Source organism: Nuphar pumila, chromosome 1 (genome assembly GCF_984573655.1).
Source record: "Nuphar pumila chromosome 1, dmNupPumi1.hap1.1, whole genome shotgun sequence".
In the NCBI taxonomy this organism is placed as follows: Eukaryota; Viridiplantae; Streptophyta; class Magnoliopsida; order Nymphaeales; family Nymphaeaceae; genus Nuphar; species Nuphar pumila.
The window spans coordinates 33,444,917-33,465,485 of record NC_143249.1 but is presented as its reverse complement, the minus strand read 5'-3'; the positions used below and the strand labels follow the sequence as shown (position 1 = coordinate 33,465,485).

Here is a 20,569-nt window from a genome sequence, read left to right as displayed (position 1 = left end):
CCTAAAAAATGGCTGGCCAAAATAAAAAATAAAAAAATGATGGCCAGTCATCGACAGAGTAGCGGTTGGGCCAGTGTTGCCCTTGTTGGATGACACGGGCTCAACCATTTTTCACTGGTGACTGGTTGGGAAATGGCCACTCAGACACAAACAAGTAAAAACTAAAAAGGGATCAATTTTTGGTCATTTTTTCAGCTTGTCCCCAGTGGGAAAACGGCTGGCTGGTGCCGCCCTCATGGGATGGTATCATTCCAGTCATTTTCTGGCCAGAAATGGCCAAACGCAAGATTGAGTGGGGGAGCAACCAACCAGTTGGGAAGAAAAAAGAAAGGGGGTGGGTGTGAATGGTGTGCATTTGTAAAACTGAGTTGAAAATTCAGTTTGGAATCAAACTAGGTTTTGTAGTTAAAAACCTGGCTTGGCAACCAAATAAAGTTCTCAACCTGGTTTTGGGTGTCATCCAAACTGTACCATAGTCTTCAATATGCTTTAATTGGACCATACATACACCTTGTGTCAAGTGACAAATAAATAAATATATATTTATATATATATGTGTGTGTGATGAGAAATATGCAAACCAAGATGTGCAAATTGGTTTTTGAAGGTTTTCAGCACTTTTTTAATAAAATCAACTCATAGATGTGTTTGACGTGATGTATTTGGTCTACACTATACAACAACAACAACTACAACTACGCTTTCATCCCAAAACAATTGGGGTCGGCGATATGAACCAACAAAGAAAATCATTCTGGGTCTTCCACATGAATCCTTCTCCTCCATTCATTTCTATCCAATGCCATGTCCTCGGTGAGGTTCAAAGCATTCATATCCTTTCCTATCACCTCCATCCATGTCTTCTTAGGCCTACCCCGACCTCTTTTAACTAATATATTTGGTCTACACTATGTTTTCTGTTAAATATTTATGATTTTTTTGGCTTTAAATATTTATGAATATTTTAGGTTGTTGATTTTCAAAACCTTGTATTTTTTTTAATAGGCAAGCTGGGGTTAGAAAGACCCCAAAAGTTATACAACCGCACCACTGGGTTTTGAAGTTGCAACATCCCAACACAAGGTGCCCCAAAGGGGTTTGGCACAGTGGGATGGAGACTAGGCCGCTAGGCAGGCAGTCTAGGTTCAAATTTCATGGGCGTCACCCCTGGCGCAAGCCGAAGCGTGGCAACTCCTTTGGGGCAAGGGGTAAGCCCACCAAGTTTTAGGCTGCTAGTATAGTGATTGTAAGGACGGCAGACAGAACCAGCGCGACTAGGTCTCTTATCCTGAGGCAGTTTTTTTGCGTAAATATAACAAAAAATTCCAACACTCTTACCAGATAAGCGGAGCCATCGTTGGTAACCTTATAAAATTTTATCTAGACGTTTGCCTCAACCAAGAAAATAAAATGCCTGAAGTATTCAGATTCAGGCTGAGTTCAAATGGTTTGAACCAAATGAGTAGAATAACAAAACATAGATCTTAATCGGATCTCACGTCAGACTTTGCATTGATTCATGAACATGCAGCTTAGGTCCGGACCCATTCAATATATGGATCTTGTGAGTCCAATCTAATGAACGAATGAGATCCAGTAAAGTAGGTCCAGCCCTTAATTGGAGTCGGATATAATCCTGAAAAAGTACGATATTTTTAAAATATCACCTATCTTAAAAAAAGGTATTGTGCTTTTAACGCAATATTATCACATTATTTTTGTGAGGCTATGTTTTTATATTTTATATGCTTTCCCATACATTTTAAAAAAAATTAAATATACCGTTATTTTGCCGATAAAAATTTGTTAATTTATCTCGAGATTTTAATTTCCCGAGAAAATCCCGATAACGAGATTGACTATCACAGTATCACTGGACGTTCCGAAGGGCGTAAGTAATAATGGCACCCAAACGAGGGAAAGCGAAGACCGGCGCTCCCGCGCCCTCTTCCCAGCCCCGACAGGCCGCCGGAAAGAATATTCCGGCGTGTCTCCGCCTCGTGCCTCCGGCGACCGTGGCCATCACCATCCACGCGAAGCCCGGCGCCAAGGTCTCCGCTGTGACAGGTCTCTCTCTCTCTCTCTCTCTCTCTCTCTCTCTCTCTCTCTCTCTCTCTCTCTCTCTCTCTCTCTCTCTCTCTCTCTCTCTCTGTGAGGTTGATCGGGTTCCTTTTCGTCTTTCTTCGTTAAATTGTAGATGTGAGCGATGAGGCGGTGGGAGTTCAGATCGATGCTCCGGCGAAGGACGGTGAGGCGAACGCGGCGTTGCTCGATTTCATTAGCTCCGTGAGTATCTTGACATATCGGTTCTCGTTCTGTGCCTTTTTTTAGGTTAATTATGGTTTCGTTTTTGTCACTTTCTTCTGTGGATGAAAATTAGGGGTTTTGAATCCATGCTTTCGTCTCAGAAGCTTAATTCAGCTCGGCGGATTTGTAAATTTTCGCCTTCCTTTTGTGATTCATCATCTAGTGTTCTTTGTTTCGTTTGCTTTGCGTGTAAGAACTGCTGTAGCTGCGATCGTTTGTAGATCTTAGATCGTCGTCGTCGTGTAATATTTCTTATAGTTTTGAACATCAGAAAACTTCGATTTGTAGTTTGGTTCACATTTAGGTTTAATAGGGTCAAAATTAGATGGAAGTCAATGAACTTTCATTTTTTTGCATATTGGAAAGTAGGTGTAGGTCAGAACATAGAAGGGGACATTTCTGTTTAGGAGATGCTGTAGTTTCCTTCGATCTTAGAGCGATCATATCTGCTTTTGCAATCAACTTCATTAGAATGGAGAACTTGTGTAACCCATACCAGTGTTCATTATGAAGTACTCTTGATTTATTGATACACAGAACATGCAATTGGTGATAACATTTAGGCTATTTTTGGATGCCTTGCATCGAGGTGGAAACGCCATTTCCATGTGTTGCCAAAATGTGGTGTCGAGGATTGAGTTTCCAAAAGGATCCTATTATGAGTAGCGTTGAAATGTGTTGTGTGGCTGACAAACTCCATTCCGTGTTTTGGCAACACCATTGCTCCCAAGCTGCAGAGAGCATGGGATCACTGGTGGAAACCACAGCACACCACACCTCTGATTCTAGGCTCCCAAACAAAACCTTGAGATGAAATGAAACAGCTAATGTTAAGGTCGAACTTTGAAATGTTTACTTGATGCCATTTGATCTTTTATCTTGTTTGTCATCATAAAGTGAAAAACATATTGAAAACTAATAAGGTAGAAGTGTTTGTGATCCTCCTGTTTCTCTTCTATTCATCTTTGTGAAGTTGGTGGAGAAAACTGAAAATCTGTCATAAGCGGCACCCATTACCAGGGTTATTATTCATTTGGCTGAATGGAAAACATATTTGTAAAGAAGATTTTAAAATTTCTGCCTTAAGGGAGCAATTGCCAAGGTTATTCATTTGGCCAAATGGAAAATATGTTTGTGAAAAAGTTTCTGGCCTGTTTTGAGCGTAATGATTAATTAATTGAAATTTTGAACTGGTGGTGAAACCACGCATTTTCAATCACTTATCATACTTTGATGTATGAAAGATTGGAAATTTTTAAGTTGCAACTTAGCAAAATCTACAGTTCAGTGGAGCTTTTCTAAAAATGTTGGGGTGGGAGAGACCATATAGGTGTTAAAAGAAAATCCACTAATCAATATATGGATGGTCCATGAGCCATTGTGTGTTAATACCTGCCTATGAAACGAGACCCTTCTCAATGGATGAGCTAATAGAGGATTGCACTTTTGATAGACAGCAATGTCTGACTGATTTTTTCAACTCCTAAGAAGATTTTGGTTTGGGTAATTGGTGCTAATTGATATCATTGTTGGTGGTAGAGTCTGTTAAGTTTTTTACCACAAGGGTGTCTTAAATGCATGTGATAGTTGATGGGAACCTGGGATTGGTCAAGCATTACTATAGGGCCGTAATAGATGCGCCAGTGGCTCCTTCCCTGCAAAAGCACTAGGAAGAAAAGAACATATCCAAGGCCACAGAATGAGTTTCTATTGCATTAATGTCTTTTAACCTTATGAGTGTTGAGTCGACCATCTCCAGAACTCTCTACATCCTAGCATGGATAGAAGACACAACCATCTTGCAATATGGCAGATTAAAAGTCTCATGCACTGTAAAGGAATTGTTGGAGGATATTTGGAGATATTGATCACATCAGCAGCCAGCTTCTTGGGATCACACATGGTTCTAGATCAAAACGTACTTTCAAGTATGTGGCAGCTATACCCATTCAGTTGGCAAAGTTCCCCAGGACCGTTGAGTGGATGTATGCAAGATTTATATGAGTAGCACCAATTTTTTTAAACTGTTTTTTTAAGGCCAAAAAGACAAAGGACATGACTCATGAACATCAACGTACAACTAATGCGAAATTGTATAATTTACTCTCAAGCTTATAGTAGTAAGTGCCTCTAAGATTTTAAATTCCTAGAACATTTTTTTTCTACTGATGTTATGTGCAAAAAATCATAACAGAGATTTTGGATTTTTCTAAAAATTTTAATTTATTAACATAATTGAGGATTTCATATTAACACCATTTTTCATGATTTACATGAGATTTCTCTCAATTTTAACTAAAGATGAGAGTTTGTAATTCTCTTTTCCAGTTTTTATCCTTAAATTTTCACAATTTTACTGATCATTTCCCAAAAATACCACCTAGAGCGTCCAGAGAATAACCAATCATGATATTTGTTACTGGCCAACTTAATAGGGCATACATTAAGCTGCAAAATAATAGTCTTTGATACAATCTAGTGTTCAAATCTTCACAAAATTTTGAAATTCTCTCTCTCTCTCTCTCTCTCTCTCTCTTGCACTTTGCTATGCATCCAGTAGACATCTACGTTGAATTTTTGCTTAAATTATACTAATTTTCTTCCTTCTCGTTTTAGCCACTCGAGTGATTCAGAAATATCGCATGCTATTACAGGTTGTAGGGTTGAAGAGAAGACAAGTATCCATTGCTTCCGGTTCAAAGTCAAGAGACAAGGTGGTCCTTGTGGAGGATTCTTCCCTAGAAGCCATTTTGGATGCTTTGATGAAAAGTTGCAATTGCAACTTGTGATGATCAGGCTACCAGGCAATGGCTGTATGACTGAACCAGTCAAGGCAGCTAAACCCTTAACGCAAACAAATACGCGAAAGGCCGGGTTTCCTTTCTCTGCTTTGCTCAGTTCTTACTCCCAGTGTGCCATTTTACCCCAATAGGTTGGTGTTAGATTTTCTTCAGGAGATGCCATTTGCATTTTGTACCACATTGTATGTTCTTCAACTAGGTTTATAAAGTATGTAGCATTTCTATGTTTTCAAAATCGATGTCTTGCAGTTGTCCACACACCAGAAAGGGCATAACAGAAATAAAAGATGATCTCCTTAATCTCTAGTTCCTTGATTTTCATAATTGTGCCATAAACAATATCTTGGGACCTATAAAAATCCTGGAGTTTCATGTTTTAATATTTAGCCTGTTCTCTCGCTTCAGCTTTACATGATCGTGGCATCTGTTTTAGCCATGCTTGAGTGGTCTACCACAAGAGTGCTTACACCATGGAACCCACGTGGCTGCTGAGCATAGTAACAAATATCAGCATTTTTATTTCAATTTATCGTGAAAATATCATGATATTTTCAGAAAACAAGATATTTCTGTTCAATTTGTGAGATATTCATTATCTCGCGTATTTTATCATAAATTTTTTAAATCACGATGAATACTGCGCCATCTGCCTTGCGCTCTTTGTCCTCCTTTTTATAGACTAAAGGAGGGTCAGCCCTCACTAGTTTCTTGGATACGTGACTAAACCCAGGACTTTCTCAAAATAATCTTCTCTCTCTCTCTCTCTCTCAAAATATATTTATCTATATTCTTATTTTCTCAACTTGCCGAGATTTTCTTGAATTTTTCCTAAGAAAATCTCATTTTTCAATACCCTGAGATATTCTTTTGCCGAGAATATCCCGAGAACTAGATTTGTGACCATGTTGAGTATCCCTGCAAATGTGGAGGGTGCTTGCTAGTGCGTCAATCCTTCTCTATTGTGTCTGGTGATGTCAGAAGTACTGCCCGGTGTTGAAATGTCATTCCCAGACACCGTTTGCTGAGTAATTTAGGCTGTGTTTGGGAGCTGGTGTTCAAGCGGAGATGAGAGGGGTGATGGAGTAGAGAGGAAAATGGGTGATGAGGGTGGAGTTGTCAACTACATTCTTGATGTCTCCAATTTCATCTCCCAAATCTGGGCTACCGAACAGTTGAGGATGTGGTATGGAATTCAGTGAATCCCCATCTCCATCTCAAATATGGCTCCCAAACAGAGACTTATGGGATTGGAACAGGTTAAGTCTGACCCCAGTGGAGTTAGCATAGGAACTGTGTTTCTGGTTGGATGCTGCCACTTTGAGTTACATTTGCAGCATTACTGGAGGACGTGGGTTTGAAGTTAATTCATTTTCTGCCGTTCTTTAGTTTTGATTTGTGGCAGAGTTGAGGTGTGGAACTGTTCTTTGCCCACTCTTCAAACCAACTGCAGCATGTGTTTGGCAGCAACAGAAATTTCTAATCAAACTGTGAAAAAGTGGGGCAGGAGATAGAAACTGGCCGCCAATCTGTGCAAATGGCAGCCAGCCAATTGTTGGCTTAGTTTTTTGTCGAAGTTAGATGTGTTCCTAGCCTTGAAATAGCGGAACAAAAATTACGATTGAATAGAAAGGAAATGGGGGTGTTTTCTGCGGGGAGTGAAACAAACACTGTCTGTGGAAAATAGGTCCGACGTGGCACAGGCATGTGCCCAACAGCTTCCTACTGATGTGGCCTTCTCATAGGAAAAGTCTTCCCCAGGGGGTGCCAGGTGGGTGGTGAAGCACTTTCCCGTGAGAAAGGGCACGTGCAGTGCTTTTTTTTTCTTTTGGAAATATGTGCCCTTTCCCGCGGGAAATGGCTTCCCCACCCTCGTGCATAACAAACAGACCTCGGGAGAAGATCAAAGAGCCAGAAAGTAGAGAATTGACCTTATAACCTCAATCTCTAGGGCCTTCTAATTAAATTGCAAAACTAGATTCTCATGAACTTAAAAGATTCTATCATTTCGTACATAATTTTCCAATCTTTTTCCCACTTCCAAACATAGGAAACACGGGCATTGAAGCCACTTTCTGTAGTAAGAGATTAGCTGGGCCGACCTTAGATCCGTTGCTGTTCCTGATGAGCTCTCTCTCTCTCTCTCTCTCTCTCTCTCTCTCTCTCGTGAAGATGGTTTCTTTCTTCCACCTTTATGGGTTTTATGTCTTTGATAAGTTCTGGGCTTTCCCTCTTGTGGGTGTTCATTTTTTTAAGGCAATATTGCAGAAACAATGCCACTCTATGATTGCATGCTTCTTTTAAAGCCCCACATAGAGAAAGCAGCTCTAATTGATTTGGTGGCAAAACTGGGAAACCATGTATACAAAAGAAACGTAGTGGTTACGGACATCAAATCATTTGGGAAGATTCATTTGAGGTATGGGATCAAGAAATTGGATGGCAGGTACTACCAGGTGAGTGGTGCATTCCTTTCTTTAGAACCTTGGGAGAAGAATGTTTTCCAGTACATATTTTGGTGATGGTTTGTGAGGTTTTTGCTATGTGCTTTATGCAGGAATATTAGGAAATTTTTTCTGTTCTCCATATTGGGTATTTGTATGTTTTATTTTGTTTTCTTTTGATTGTGTTTTTAGTTAGGATATGAATATGTAGGTATTCTTGTGCTTGTTTTTTTCTTTTTTGTCGACGTGTTCTGCCTTCTCATGTGATATGAGCGTTTTAGTTTTCCTTTTCTGTGTTTTTTCATGTTTTTCTTTATTTTACTGTATGCTTTGCTGGTTCATTTTGGGTTTTCAGAGTGGATGTTGGTATGTAAATTTTCAATTTTTCTTTACATTCAACATCAGGATGGAGAATTGAGTGTAGAGTAACGAAGATAACAAAAATATTCGCTCGGAAGTAATATAAGATCTAATAAAGGCACAATCAAATCACAACACGTGAGTTTACGTGGTTCGATCAACACGACCTACATTCACGCGGCATGGAGAGAATAATCTACTATAATAAAAGTAAATAGTACAACATAGAGAGTACAACATCCAATATTTTGCCTAAAGCTAAAAAAAATAACAACAAAGGAATCACAGGAAGAGATGAATACAAAATTACCTCCCGGGTGCACAACCCGAGTCAAAACCCACATCACAACCAACACCTCTCTTTGAAGATCAATGCATGATGACAAACATTCTTCCCTCTTCTTCTTTTCTCTACTCTCTCTCTCACTTCTTTTCTCTCTTCACACTACCACTCTGCTCACTGCACTCTGCCCTCCTACTTATAGATGTCACAGAGCCTTCTAGATGTGAGCCTTCTAGATTCATTCCAGAAATTGAAGGGGTTTTTGCCCTTTAACTTCTCCTGCATTAATGAGAAGCAGTGGGTGGCTATTCCACTTCCCCGTATCATTAATGAGGGATAGGGTTGAACCTAATAATCTCTCCCTCAAGCCCAAGGGGTACTCCAATACATCTAATCAACTGGAGCCCATGTCGGTCAGCTGCCGACATGTATTTTGTTTCTCCATCGATAAGGCCTTTGTCAGCATATCTGCACCATTATCATTTGTGGAGATCTTTGCAAGCTGAAGCAAATTTTTTTCAAACACATATCGGATCCAATGGTACCTGATATCTATATGCTTTGACTTTGAGTGAAAACTCGAATTCTTGGCGAGATGAATGACACTCTGACTGTTGCAGTACACCAAGTACTTGTCTTGCTCTAAACCCAACTCTTTCAAGAATCTTTTCATCCATAGCATCTCTTTGCAAGCTTCAGTAAGAGCAATGTACTCTGCCTCAGTAGTAGACAAAGCAATACACCTTTGCAATTTTGACTGCCATGATATAGCTCCCCCTGCAAAAGTGAGTACAAAACCTGATGTAGACTTTCTTGTATCAATATCTCCAGCCATATATGCATTTGTGTAACATGTCAATACAGGTGGTCCACCCCCAAAACTTAAAAAACTTTGGAGCTCCCTCTGAGATATCTAAAGATTTACTTTACTGTTGCCCAATGCTCTTTTCCTAGATTTGCAAGAAATCTGTTAGCAACACCTACTGCATATGTGATGTCTGGTCTCGTACATACCATCGCGTACATCAAACTTCCGACTGTTGAAGCATAAGGAACTTTCTTCATTTTCTCCTTCTCCTCATCACTTGATGGACTCTTCTCTGAGTTCAGCTTAAAGTGACCTCCAAAGGAGAATCAACTGGCTTTGCACTGTTCATACTGAACCTGTCCAACACCTTCTCGATGTACTTTTCCTGTGATAAACATATCTTCTTGGTTTTTCTATCACGAGAGATCTGCATGACCAATATTTTCTTTGTTGGCCTCATGTCCTTCATTACAAAGGTCTTACTCAGTTTCTTCTTGAGTCTGTCAATTATAGATATATCTTTTTCAAGGATAAGCATATCATCAACATATAACAAGAGAATAACAAAATTCTCACTGAACCATTTTATGTAGACACAATGATCTGAAGCTGATCTTTTGTATCTATTTTCAGCTATAAATGAATCAAATTTCTTGTACAACTATTTTGGAGCTTGCTTCAGCCCATACAAGCTCTTTTTCAACCTGCATATAAGATTTTCTTTACCTTTGACTTTGAAGCCTTCTGGTTGCTTCATGTATATCTCCTCCTCCAAATCACCATGGAGAAAAACAGTCTTCATATATAGCTACTCAATCTTCAAATCTAGGCTAGCAGCAATACCTAGAGCAACACGAATAGAAAACATTTTAACAATAGGAGAAAAAATCTCTTCAAAGTCAATATCTTGCTTTTGTCCAAAGCCTTTCACAACCAATCTAGCTTTGTACTTTGGTTGAGAACATTGTTCTTAAGTCTTCAACCTGAAAACCCACTTGTTCTTCAAGGCCTTTCTACCTTCTGGTAGTTCCACCAAGTCATAAGTGTGGTTCTTCTGCAATGCATTCATCTGGTCGTGCATAGAAATTAGCTACTGCTCTTTTTGCTCACACTCTTGTGCTTCCTGATAACTCTCTGGTTCACCTGCATCAGTAAGCATTATATACTCATGTGGAGAATACCTTCTGAAAGGTTGTGACTCTCTGGAAGATCTTCTCAGCTGGGGTTTTGGAGGAGGTTGCTCTCCAACTTCTTCCTGCTCAACATGGCTTGCAGGTAAATTAACATCAGCCTCTGCATCATCTTTCTGTACTACTCTTCCTTCAACTCGTGCCACTAGAGGAGTAACTGGATCTAAGTGGATAGATCCACCTGCAGAAGTCTGAATTAGCACATCTTTCTTGATATCTTCAAGTGTCTGGTCTTCAAAGAATACCACATCTTTGAATCTGAATACCTTCTGCTTCTCTGATTCCCATAGCCTGTACCCGAATTCAGCATCACCATATCTCAGAAAAATGCATTGCCTTATCTTATCATCAAGCTTGAACCTCTCCTCTTTGGGGATATGTGCAAATGCCCTGCATCCAAATACCCTCAAGTGCTTATAGGACACATCCTTTCCTGACCACACCCTATCTGCAACATCATTTTCTAAGGCATGAGCATGAGACAAGTTGATCATATCAACTATTATCCTTAAAGCCTCACCCCAGAATTTCTTTGGTAGCTTGGACTGCGCAAGCATACAACTGATTATTTCTGCAATTGTACGGTTCATCTTTTTTGCAACTGCATTGTGCTGAGGGGTACCTGAAACCGTCAACTCATGGCGAATTCCCTGAATTTTATAATATTCATAGAATGGACTTGTGTACTCGCCACCATTATCTAAACTGATGCATTTCAGTTGTTTTCCTATTTCCCTCTCAACCATATCATGAAATTGCTTGAATATATCAAGAACTTGATCCTTGGTTTTCAGAGGGTATGCCCAAACTTTTCTGGAGAAGTCATTTATCAAAGTAACAAAATAAAGTGCACCACTGAAAGTTTTCATATCAGTAAAACCATTAACAATTTTTGTTCTCAGATGACCACAAAGATCAATATAAACTTGCTACAGAATGTGTGATTTTCTATGAAAGGCATTTCTAACAAAAGATACTCTATGTTGCTTACCAGCTAAGTAATAAATACATGAGTTTAGATGTGTACCTTTTAACTCTGGAAGTTGCTCTCTCTTAGCAAGAATCTGCAAGCCTTTCTCACTCATGTGACCTGATCGACTGTGCCACAAATCAATAAAAGAGTCCTCAACTGATCCTTGCATACCTTACATTGCATCTTGTAAAGAGTATAACATCTCTTTCCTTTGGCCTGAACCAATGACCCGTTGCTGAGTTTCCACTGTCCTTGACTAAAAACATTGCTTTTGCCCTCTTCATCAAGCTTTCCTACTGAAAGCAAATTCAACCTCAAGTCTGGAATATGTCTGACATCCTTGAGCACCAACATGTACCCAAGACTGGTCTGGAGATGAATATCTTCAATCCCTATAATTTTTTACGTTCTTGTGTTTCTCATTCGAACAACACCAAAATTACCGGTCATGTATGTATTGAAATACTCTCTCTGTGGTGGGGCATGGTACAAGGTTTCTGTGTCTATGACCCAATCTGTATCCTGGCACACACAGATACATGGATCATTAGTAGTAGACAAAATCATAAGCTCACCTTCAACTGTGGCTGTGGTATCTTCTTTGGTTTCTGATGATTCTGCCTCTTTCTTCTTTTTCTGAATTTTCTTTGGCTCTTTGCACTGATTATGGAAGTGTCATTTCTTTCAATAATTGTAGCAAGTGATGTCCTTCCTTGATCTGGATTTGCTCCTATATTTACAGTCATTTTTCTTGTCATTTCATTGACCCCTGCCTTTAGATGAACTCACCATCAATCATTCACCAGAATTCTCATTCAGTGATGGTCTTCTCCTAATTTCATTTGAAATGAGCGTACCTGTGACATCTTACATATCCAATGTTTCTTTTCCATAAATTATGGTTGTCACAAGATGCTCATAAGATGGTGACAATTAGGTTAGTAACAACAAAGATTTATTATCATTTTCAAGTTTAACATCCAGACTAAGCATACCAGCAATAATCTTATTAAACACTCTAAGATGATCAAGAATGAGAGTATCTTCCTTCATACGAAGACTATAAAGTTATTTCTTGGGGTGTAACTTGTTGGACAAGTTCTTGATCATATAGAGGCTCTTTAGCCGCAACCACAATCTCGCCATTGTCCTCTCTTCCATCACGTTATACATGACTTCATCTGATAGACACAACTCAATCACACCAGCGGCCCTCAAGTTAAGATCATCTCATTCATCATCAGTCATGATCTTTGGCTTATTCGTCTTCTCGACAAAAGCCTTGTGCAACCATTGATGTGCAAGTAGAGTCTTCACCCTTCTTTGCCATAAGGAGAAGTTTCTTTTGCCATCAAACCTCTCCATCTCAAACTTAGAGCTAACTGACTTAGAAGACATGATTTTCTACAAACCTGGCTCTGATACTACTTGTAAAGTAATGAATATAACAAAAAAATCGCGTAGAAGCAATATAGAATCTAATAAAGGCACAATCAAGTCACAACACAAGGGTTTACGTGGCTCGGTCAACACGACCTACATCCACGGGGTACAGAGAGAATAATCCACTATAATAAAAGTAGAGAGTACAACATAGAGAGTACAACGTCCAATAGCTTGCTCAAAGCTAAAGAGAATAACAACAAAGGAATCACATGAAGAGATGAATACAAGATTATCTTCTGGGTGCACAACCCGAGTCAAAACTCAAACCACAACCAACACCTCTCTCTGAAGATCAATGCGTGGTAACGAATCTTCTCCCTCTTCTTCTTCGCTCTACTCTCTCTCTCTCTCTCTCTCACTTCTTTTCTCTCTTCACACTACCATTCCACTCACGACACTCTGCCCTCCTACTTATAGATGGCATAGAGCCTTCTAGACTCATTCAAGAAACCGAAGGAATTTTGGTCCTTCAACTTCTCCTGCATTAATAAGAAGCAGTGGGTGGCTCCACTTTCCCGTATCATTAATGAGGGATAGGGGTGGACCCAATATTGAGTTTCTGGGATTTAGAAATCTACAGGGTTATTCAAAGGGATTGTACTGTGGAACTGCATATTCCCTAAATAATTGGAAGGCCTGACAGTAGCAGAATTCAAAATGCCCACTGAGGGCGTTTGGTAAGCTCAGACTCATTTGGACCTTAAAAGTTTAGTTCTCTAGTAATGCTTTCGCATTGTTTGTTCAAATACAAAACAATAGTTCGGTGAAAGTAAATCAGATTACACATAAAAAAAATGAAGTCAGATGCTGGGAAGTGCATTTTAGAGGGTCATTTTGGACAAGATTCTCATATACAAATTTGCGATGGAACTAGGGCATTATGAAGGACATTGCTGATAATGGAGTTAAATTAGTGTCAAGGCATTCACGACCGAATATATTATTGTAGCTATGAATTGAAGGTTGTTGGTTCCGTCATGCTAATCAAAACTTAGAAGTAGGGGCGGGAATCAGGCCAGCCCAGGCCCATTTAGAGCTCAGCCTGCCTGCCAGGCTTGAAGTGCAGCCCAGCCCGGAGATGCTCCGGTTCTTAACGGGCTCGGGTTTGAAGAGCAACCCATGGCCTGGCCCATTTGGTTCAATGAGAAGTGGGTCGGGGCTGACTTGACCCGACCCAAATCTATTTACATTAGTAATAATGTAAAACCCCCTCCGGCAGAGTCGCCGGATGGGATAAACATTAAAAAAAAAATGTAACGATTTCCTCAAAGGGGAAACCGCGTAACGGGAAGGGGGTAAGGATAAACCTCACCCCCCAAAATCCGCGGGGGTGAGGGTAATCCTCACCCTGCGTGAGGGTTATAAAAACCCTCACGCAACCTCTCTCCACCGCACCAAACGAGCGGCAGAGGGAGAGACAGAGAGGGAAAGAGAGCGAGAGAGAGAGAGGCTCTTACCTGAGACGGCGACGACGACGACAGCAAGGTAAGACACCCCCTCCATCTTCTTATTCGTTCTTCTTTCCTATTTGGAGTTCGGAGTTACAATTAAAGAAAAAAAAACAGACAAAGAAAGAGAGAGGGGTCGGCCGGCCCCTATGGCGGCCGACTTCGACGGCCGGCCCCAGAGGCCGTCCCAGACAGGTGGGTGGAGAGAGAGGGTCGGCAGGGGTCGACCCTCTGCACCAGTGATCGGAAGGGGTTGTGCCCCTTCCGCCCTTTTAATTGGGGGGACCGGTTCGGTCCGGGTCGGTCTGGGTGCGACCCAGACCGAGCCCTCCGGTCTAGGTCACGCCCAGACCGAATACTTTGAAAAAAAAATTGTGATTTGGGTGAACCGGTTTGGTCGAACCGGTTTAGACCCAACCCAGTTTGGGTGGACCAGTTCGGGTCGAACCGGTTCATACCCAAACCAGTTTGGGTGGACCGGTTCGGGTCAAACCGGTTCATACCCAAACCAGTTTGGGTGAAGCGGGTCAGACCCAAACCAATTTGGGTGGACCGGTTTGGGTCGAACCGGTTCAGACCCAAACCAGTTGGGTGAACCAGTTCAGACCCAAACCAGTTTGGGTGAACCGGTTCAAGTTGAACTGGTTCAGACCCAAACCAGCTTGGGGGAAACCGGTTCAGACCGTGTTGGGTTGGATCGAACCGGTTTGATCCAAACCGGGTCTGATTGGATTGGGACGGTTTGGATCCAGCTGAACTGAACCAGAACGGTTCTGGATCCAATTGGATCAGTCTCGGGTCTAGACCAGACAATCAGAACTGGATCCAGTCAGACTGTCCCGGATCCACTCAGGCAGGTCTGGATCCAGTCTGAATGCTCTAGGTCCAGACAGACAAATTCAGATCCAGTCTGACAGTCCTAGATCAAGTAAGAGAGCATGGATCCTGTTCTGGATCCTGTTAGAATATTTTGGATCCAGTCAGACTTTCTGGATCCAGTCAAACAGTTTTGGATCCAGTTATGAAATGGATCTGAATCCAAACAGACAAGGTTTGGATCCAAATCAGAATTGGATCATAAGAGAGTCTCGAATTGGCCCGAAATCCAAAATGTACCAAGTGATCCATTTGGATACGTGAGATCCATTTCAGTAAAATGGACATATCTTCGCACTCCAAACTCAGAATCGAGTGAGGTTTGGTGCGTTGGATTTGTATTAAAGAGGGGAATCCATTGGTCTATAAAATTCAGTCAAACTAATAATGCAGAAACCGTGGTTTCTTGAATAAGATTCGGGAAAGGTATTTTGGTAATTTGGTAAGAGGTTTGTGAACTGATTCAAGTACATTGCTTTAATGACCAGATCCTATTGTTAGAGCTTCGTGAGGCTCGATTTCGGAGAGAGTACGTTGTTCACACTTGAGGTAAGGGATATTATAAGTAACTTTAGATGTAAATAAACTTGTTTCACATTGTTTGTTATCGTAGTGCTATAGTGGTTATGTGATTAGCATAATAGCTTTGAGTGAGACCATGACATGCATAAATTCTATGTTTGACATTATGAGTTCATTTAAATACATGTGTATTGTGAAATGCATGTTAGTTGTAATATGTCATGCATGATAGAAAGCAATTGTAATTGCATGTCTAATTGATCATTAATATCATGCATTGTGATGAGATTTAAGTTTAGATTAAAGTCTCATTTAGTTCATTCATGTAGTATGAATGGATATTTAGAGTTCAGCATGCAGTACCCCTTAAATCCCGAAAGTGGCGATCTGTGGCAAGGGCTACCTGGTTCGCGGCCAGAGTGCAGCCACCATGGAGAGTGGGCCGCCGGTGATTTAATGGTGTAGAGACACTACATCATTGCGTGCTAAGTGAGAGCGGTGTGAGTCCTAACGTCATCATGAGATTAAGAATGAGATTATTGAGATTATTCATGACACCACTCATGAGAGAACGAGTGAACTTTATAATTGAGAATTTGTTTAATATGTGAATTAGTTATGACTTAAGATTTCACTCACACTGGTTTGGGACTCTGGAGGATCATGGATGGTTGATAACCATCATGTTTAGGATGTAGCATGAACCATGCCAAGATTGAGAGCTTGACCTCCCGGCTAGCTACCGGTGGGGTCCCCGTGGTGGTTCACTGCAGTGCCTGGTGGTCTGGAGATCAGTAGGAGTGTATGGTTCATTGTTTGGCCAACATGTAGAATTGGGGTGTTCTACAGGGTTGCTACGCCCATAGATGACTATTATCGGTATAACCAGCCTAGTGATAGTTGAGAGAGAGAGAGAAAGTTTAAGAATGAAAATTGGGGAAATTAAAATATACAAACATGTGTGATGTATCGAGAATTAAATAAGACTAGGGGCTTAGAGCCCACTACAGTTGTACATTATTGTTTATTTACTTATAATTATTTTTTACTGGGTTGTAGACTCAACTCCATTCTTGTTTAAATTACAACTGTAGGTTCCAGGCATTAGATCAGTCGCTTGTGAGCAGCTATTTCAGTCTACAACAAAGCATTGGTATTTTTACTTTCCTTGTCATTGAGAATAAAATTGTAATTGTAATTGTAATTGTTCTTTTTCTGTTATAAATGATGAATATTGTAAGAGAAAGTTGATTATGAAAATAAAATAAAAAGTTTTTTTTTTAGCCACGTTTTCTCTGTGTAAGCTTTGCACTCTTCCCTCTGAGAAGTAATATCAACCGAACTCGGACTCCTGAGGTCTCAGATCGGGGTGTTGCAAAGTGGTATCAAAGTCAGGTTTACACAAAAAAGTTGTTCAGCATTCATAATAAGACTCAATGACAAGATATAAGTCTCTGCTTGAATAATACACATTAGTGATTAAATTATTGCTTAATTAAGAATGACTAACGAACAAGGGAACAATGAAGTCCCACGGGCTCAAGGCTCAGCTGAGCCTCCCATGGTTGGGAGAGAGGAATTCTTCGCCGAAATGGCGATGGTTACTGGAGTCATCACAAGCATGACTCAGGTGGTTAGAGAGTTGACACCTCAGCCCCCTCCGATCTACATCATACTCGGAGACCGGGACGCTTATCATCAGAACTATCCCTACACTACCTAGGGGCCACACCCACCACCGTACGGAAGGAGGAATCGTCAATGCAATTGTCAGAGAGCAAGGTCGACACGTGGGTGGATGAGAGGAAATCGGATGGTGGCTCGAAGAGAAATCGGGAGAAGAGCAGCTCCGAACACAGACTTTGTGCTTCGGGGAGGGTCTCGTATGGCCAGAGCACGGGGACGACATATGTCCCGAGCTAGTTATGTGGCTGCCATGAGTGGGGGAAACCAGAGGGTTCCACCTTCATTCCACGAGCTTCTGGCTGAAGAAGCTCGAAGAGCGGCATTTCAGGTCGTCGAAGCAGCTCGACAGGCAGCGAGAGCCAACCAAGATGACCCAGGGTTTGGGCAAGGGCGAGCGATTTCGGGAAATTTGTGAGAGGGAAGTGAGGATGAAGATCTTACAGTTAATCCTACTTCACCTACCTACACTCTTGTTTTACCCCAATATGACTTGAATACTTCTCTTCCGACCCACCTTCAACCAATGCAAAAGAGTTCAAGAAGAGAACCAAGCTTCAGATAGATCAAAGAGGAACATGACGATGAATTTAGGGATACTTAGCTTTATTTAGTCTAGTTCGATTATCTATTATTTTGCTTTGTGTTCTTTTTGTTTGCTTAGTAATATTTTACTTATGTGTACTTGGATGAGCAATGAAATAAAATAAGATATTTTGAGTAACTGAGTAGCGTAATCATTAATATGTGATAGAATTTTTTACAAGTATAAATGAATCAAATAAGAAGCCTATTACGTGATTAATTTAATGTAGCACATGGATTGTTTGACTCTATAGCTACACATAGTTTTACCATTTCAAATTTTTTGAAACGGTTGCCAGTGTCACCTTTGTGATTGAGTGTTTCTTATTTAATAGAGACACCTATAGGAGCATCCACCATTGTGGATACTGTGTATTCTAATTGCGTTGTAAAAATCGAAGATCGCGAGTTGCCTGTGAACTTGTTGCAACTCGACTTCAAAGATCTAGATGTTGTTCTGGGCATGGATTGGTTGTCGGACCATCATGCCACTATCGATTGTAGAAGAAAGTGTATCAACTTTCAAATACTCTATACTCCAACTTTCATATATCAGGGTGTTAGAAAGTTACATAAGCCAGCTATCATATCGTGTTTAAAGGCCAATATATATATATTGAAAAGGGATACATGGGATTCCTGGCGTACATGAAAACCGAAGAGAAAGAAGACCTCCCAATATAAGATGTAGACATAGTCCGTGAATATGATGATGTTTTTCCAGAAGATATGCCAGGTCTCCCTCCTGATCAGGAGACTGAGTTCCAAATCGATCTAGTTCCGGGAACAACACCCATTTCGAAGGCTCCCTATCGGATGGGCCCTGCGGAACTCAAGAAACTCAAGGAGCAAATACATGAGTTATTGGAGAAAGGATTTATTTGACCTTCAATATCTCCTTGGGGTGCTCCAATTTTGTTCGTCAAGAAGAAGGACGGATCACTACGTATGTGTATAGACTATCGTCAATTGAATGCAGTAACCATAAAGAATAAATACCCTTTGCCAAGAATTGATGATTTGTTCGATCAACTGCAAGGAGCGGCATGCTTCTCGAAGTTAGATTTGAGATCAGGTTATCACCAGCTGAGAATTAAGAAGGAAGATATGGCCAAGACAGCATTCAGATCAAGATATGGCCATTACGAATTTATGGTCATGCCTTTTGGTCTGACCAACGCACCAGCTGCCTTCATGGACATGATGAATAGAGTCTTCAGACCCTATTTGGATAAGTTCGTCGTGGTATTTGTCGATGACATCCTCATATACTCTACCTCAAAAGAGCAACATGAAGAGCATTTGAGGATAGTTCTACAAACACTTAGAGAACATCAGCTCTATGCCAAATTCTCTAAGTGTGCTTTTTGGTTAGAACAAGTGTCTTTTCTTGGACGCATTGTTTCTAAAGATGGGATTATGGTAGACCCTGCAAAGATTAAAGCAGTCACCAATTGGTCAAGACCCAAGAATCCTATAGAGATTCACAGCTTTTTGGGATTAGCTGGGTACTATCGGAGATTCGTTGAAGAATTTTTGTTGTTGGCGGCTCCTATGACAAGGCTCACAAAGAAAGATGTAAAGTTCAAGTGGAACGATAAATGTGAGCAAAGTTTTCAGAAGATAAAGAAGTGTTTGACCATGGCTCCAGTGTTGGTCTTACCTTCTGGATCTGGAGGTTTCACTATTTATAGTGATGCCTCTCACAAAGGATTGGGTTGTGTTCTGATGCAACACTGAAAAGTGATAGCTTATGCATCTCGTCAGCTCAAAACTCATGAAGTCAACTATCCAACGCATGATCTAAAGCTAGCAGCGGTGGTTTTTGCCCTTAAGATATGGAGGCACTACCTCTATGGCGAGCAATTTGAGGTCTTTACCGACCATCAAAGCCTTAAGTATTAATTTTCTCAGAAAGATTTGAACTTGAGGCAAAGGAGATGGTTGGAATTTCTGAAAGATTATGATTTCGAGCTAAAATATCATCCGGGTGAGGCGAATGTAGTCGTTGATGCTCTTAGCAGAAAAGCAGGAGCACTAGCTAGACTTGCAGATTGGGAGTTATTTTCCTCGGTGGCTAATCAGAAGGCAGATGCTCAATGCTTACCAGGTCATTTATTATTCGTACAAACCACATTGAGGTCAGAATTATGGGATCAAATTAAGGAAAAGCAACCCTTAGACCCAGAATTGATGCAAGTAAGAAAAAAGATTTCAGAAAATGAAGAAACAGAAATCGAAATTGTTGATCAAGGACTTCTTAGATATCGTCAGAGAGTTTGCATTCCCAAAGATGATCAACTTAGAAATCTGTTGATGGAAGATGCACATAATTCTAGATATGTCATCCATCCCGGTACCACTAAAATGTACCGAGATCTGAAAGATACGTTTTGGTGGAATGGTATTAAGAGAGACATTGCTGAGTTTGTTAGCAAATGTCTAGTATGTCAGCAGGTGAAGATTGAGCACCAAAGACTAGGTGGTCTTTTGCAACCACTTCCCATACCCGAGTGGAAATGGACGGATATATCAATGGACTTCATTTCGGGGCTTTCAAAGATGAAGAATGGGATGGATTCGGTGTGGGTGATTGTCAACAGGCTAACGAAGTCAGCTCACTTTTTAGTTTGTAAGACAACTCACTCGTGTGACCAACTGTCTTAATTGTTTATTAGAGAAATTGTGAGACTTCATGGAGTACCAGATTCAATTGTTTCAGATAGAGACTCGAAGTTCACATCACGATTTTGGCAAAGTTTTCAAGAAGCAATGGGGACACAATTAAAAATGAGTACAGCTTTTCACCCTCAGTCAGATGGTCAGTCAGAGCGAACCATTCAGAC

The 20,569-nt window shown here is 40.7% G+C and overlaps 1 protein-coding gene across 1 annotated transcript; it reads left to right on the top strand.

Annotated features, from left to right (window-relative positions):
* Positions 1-1,886: 1,886 nt before the first annotated feature.
* On the top strand, positions 1,887-5,425 carry LOC149848631 (uncharacterized). The gene is made up of 3 exons (XM_090011975.1): positions 1,887-2,067; positions 2,198-2,286; positions 4,962-5,425. The coding sequence occupies exons 1-3, from the start codon at positions 1,902-1,904 to the stop codon at positions 5,094-5,096; spliced, it is 390 nt and encodes a 129-aa protein (XP_089868101.1). The 5' UTR covers positions 1,887-1,901; the 3' UTR covers positions 5,097-5,425.
* Positions 5,426-20,569: the final 15,144 nt, after the last annotated feature.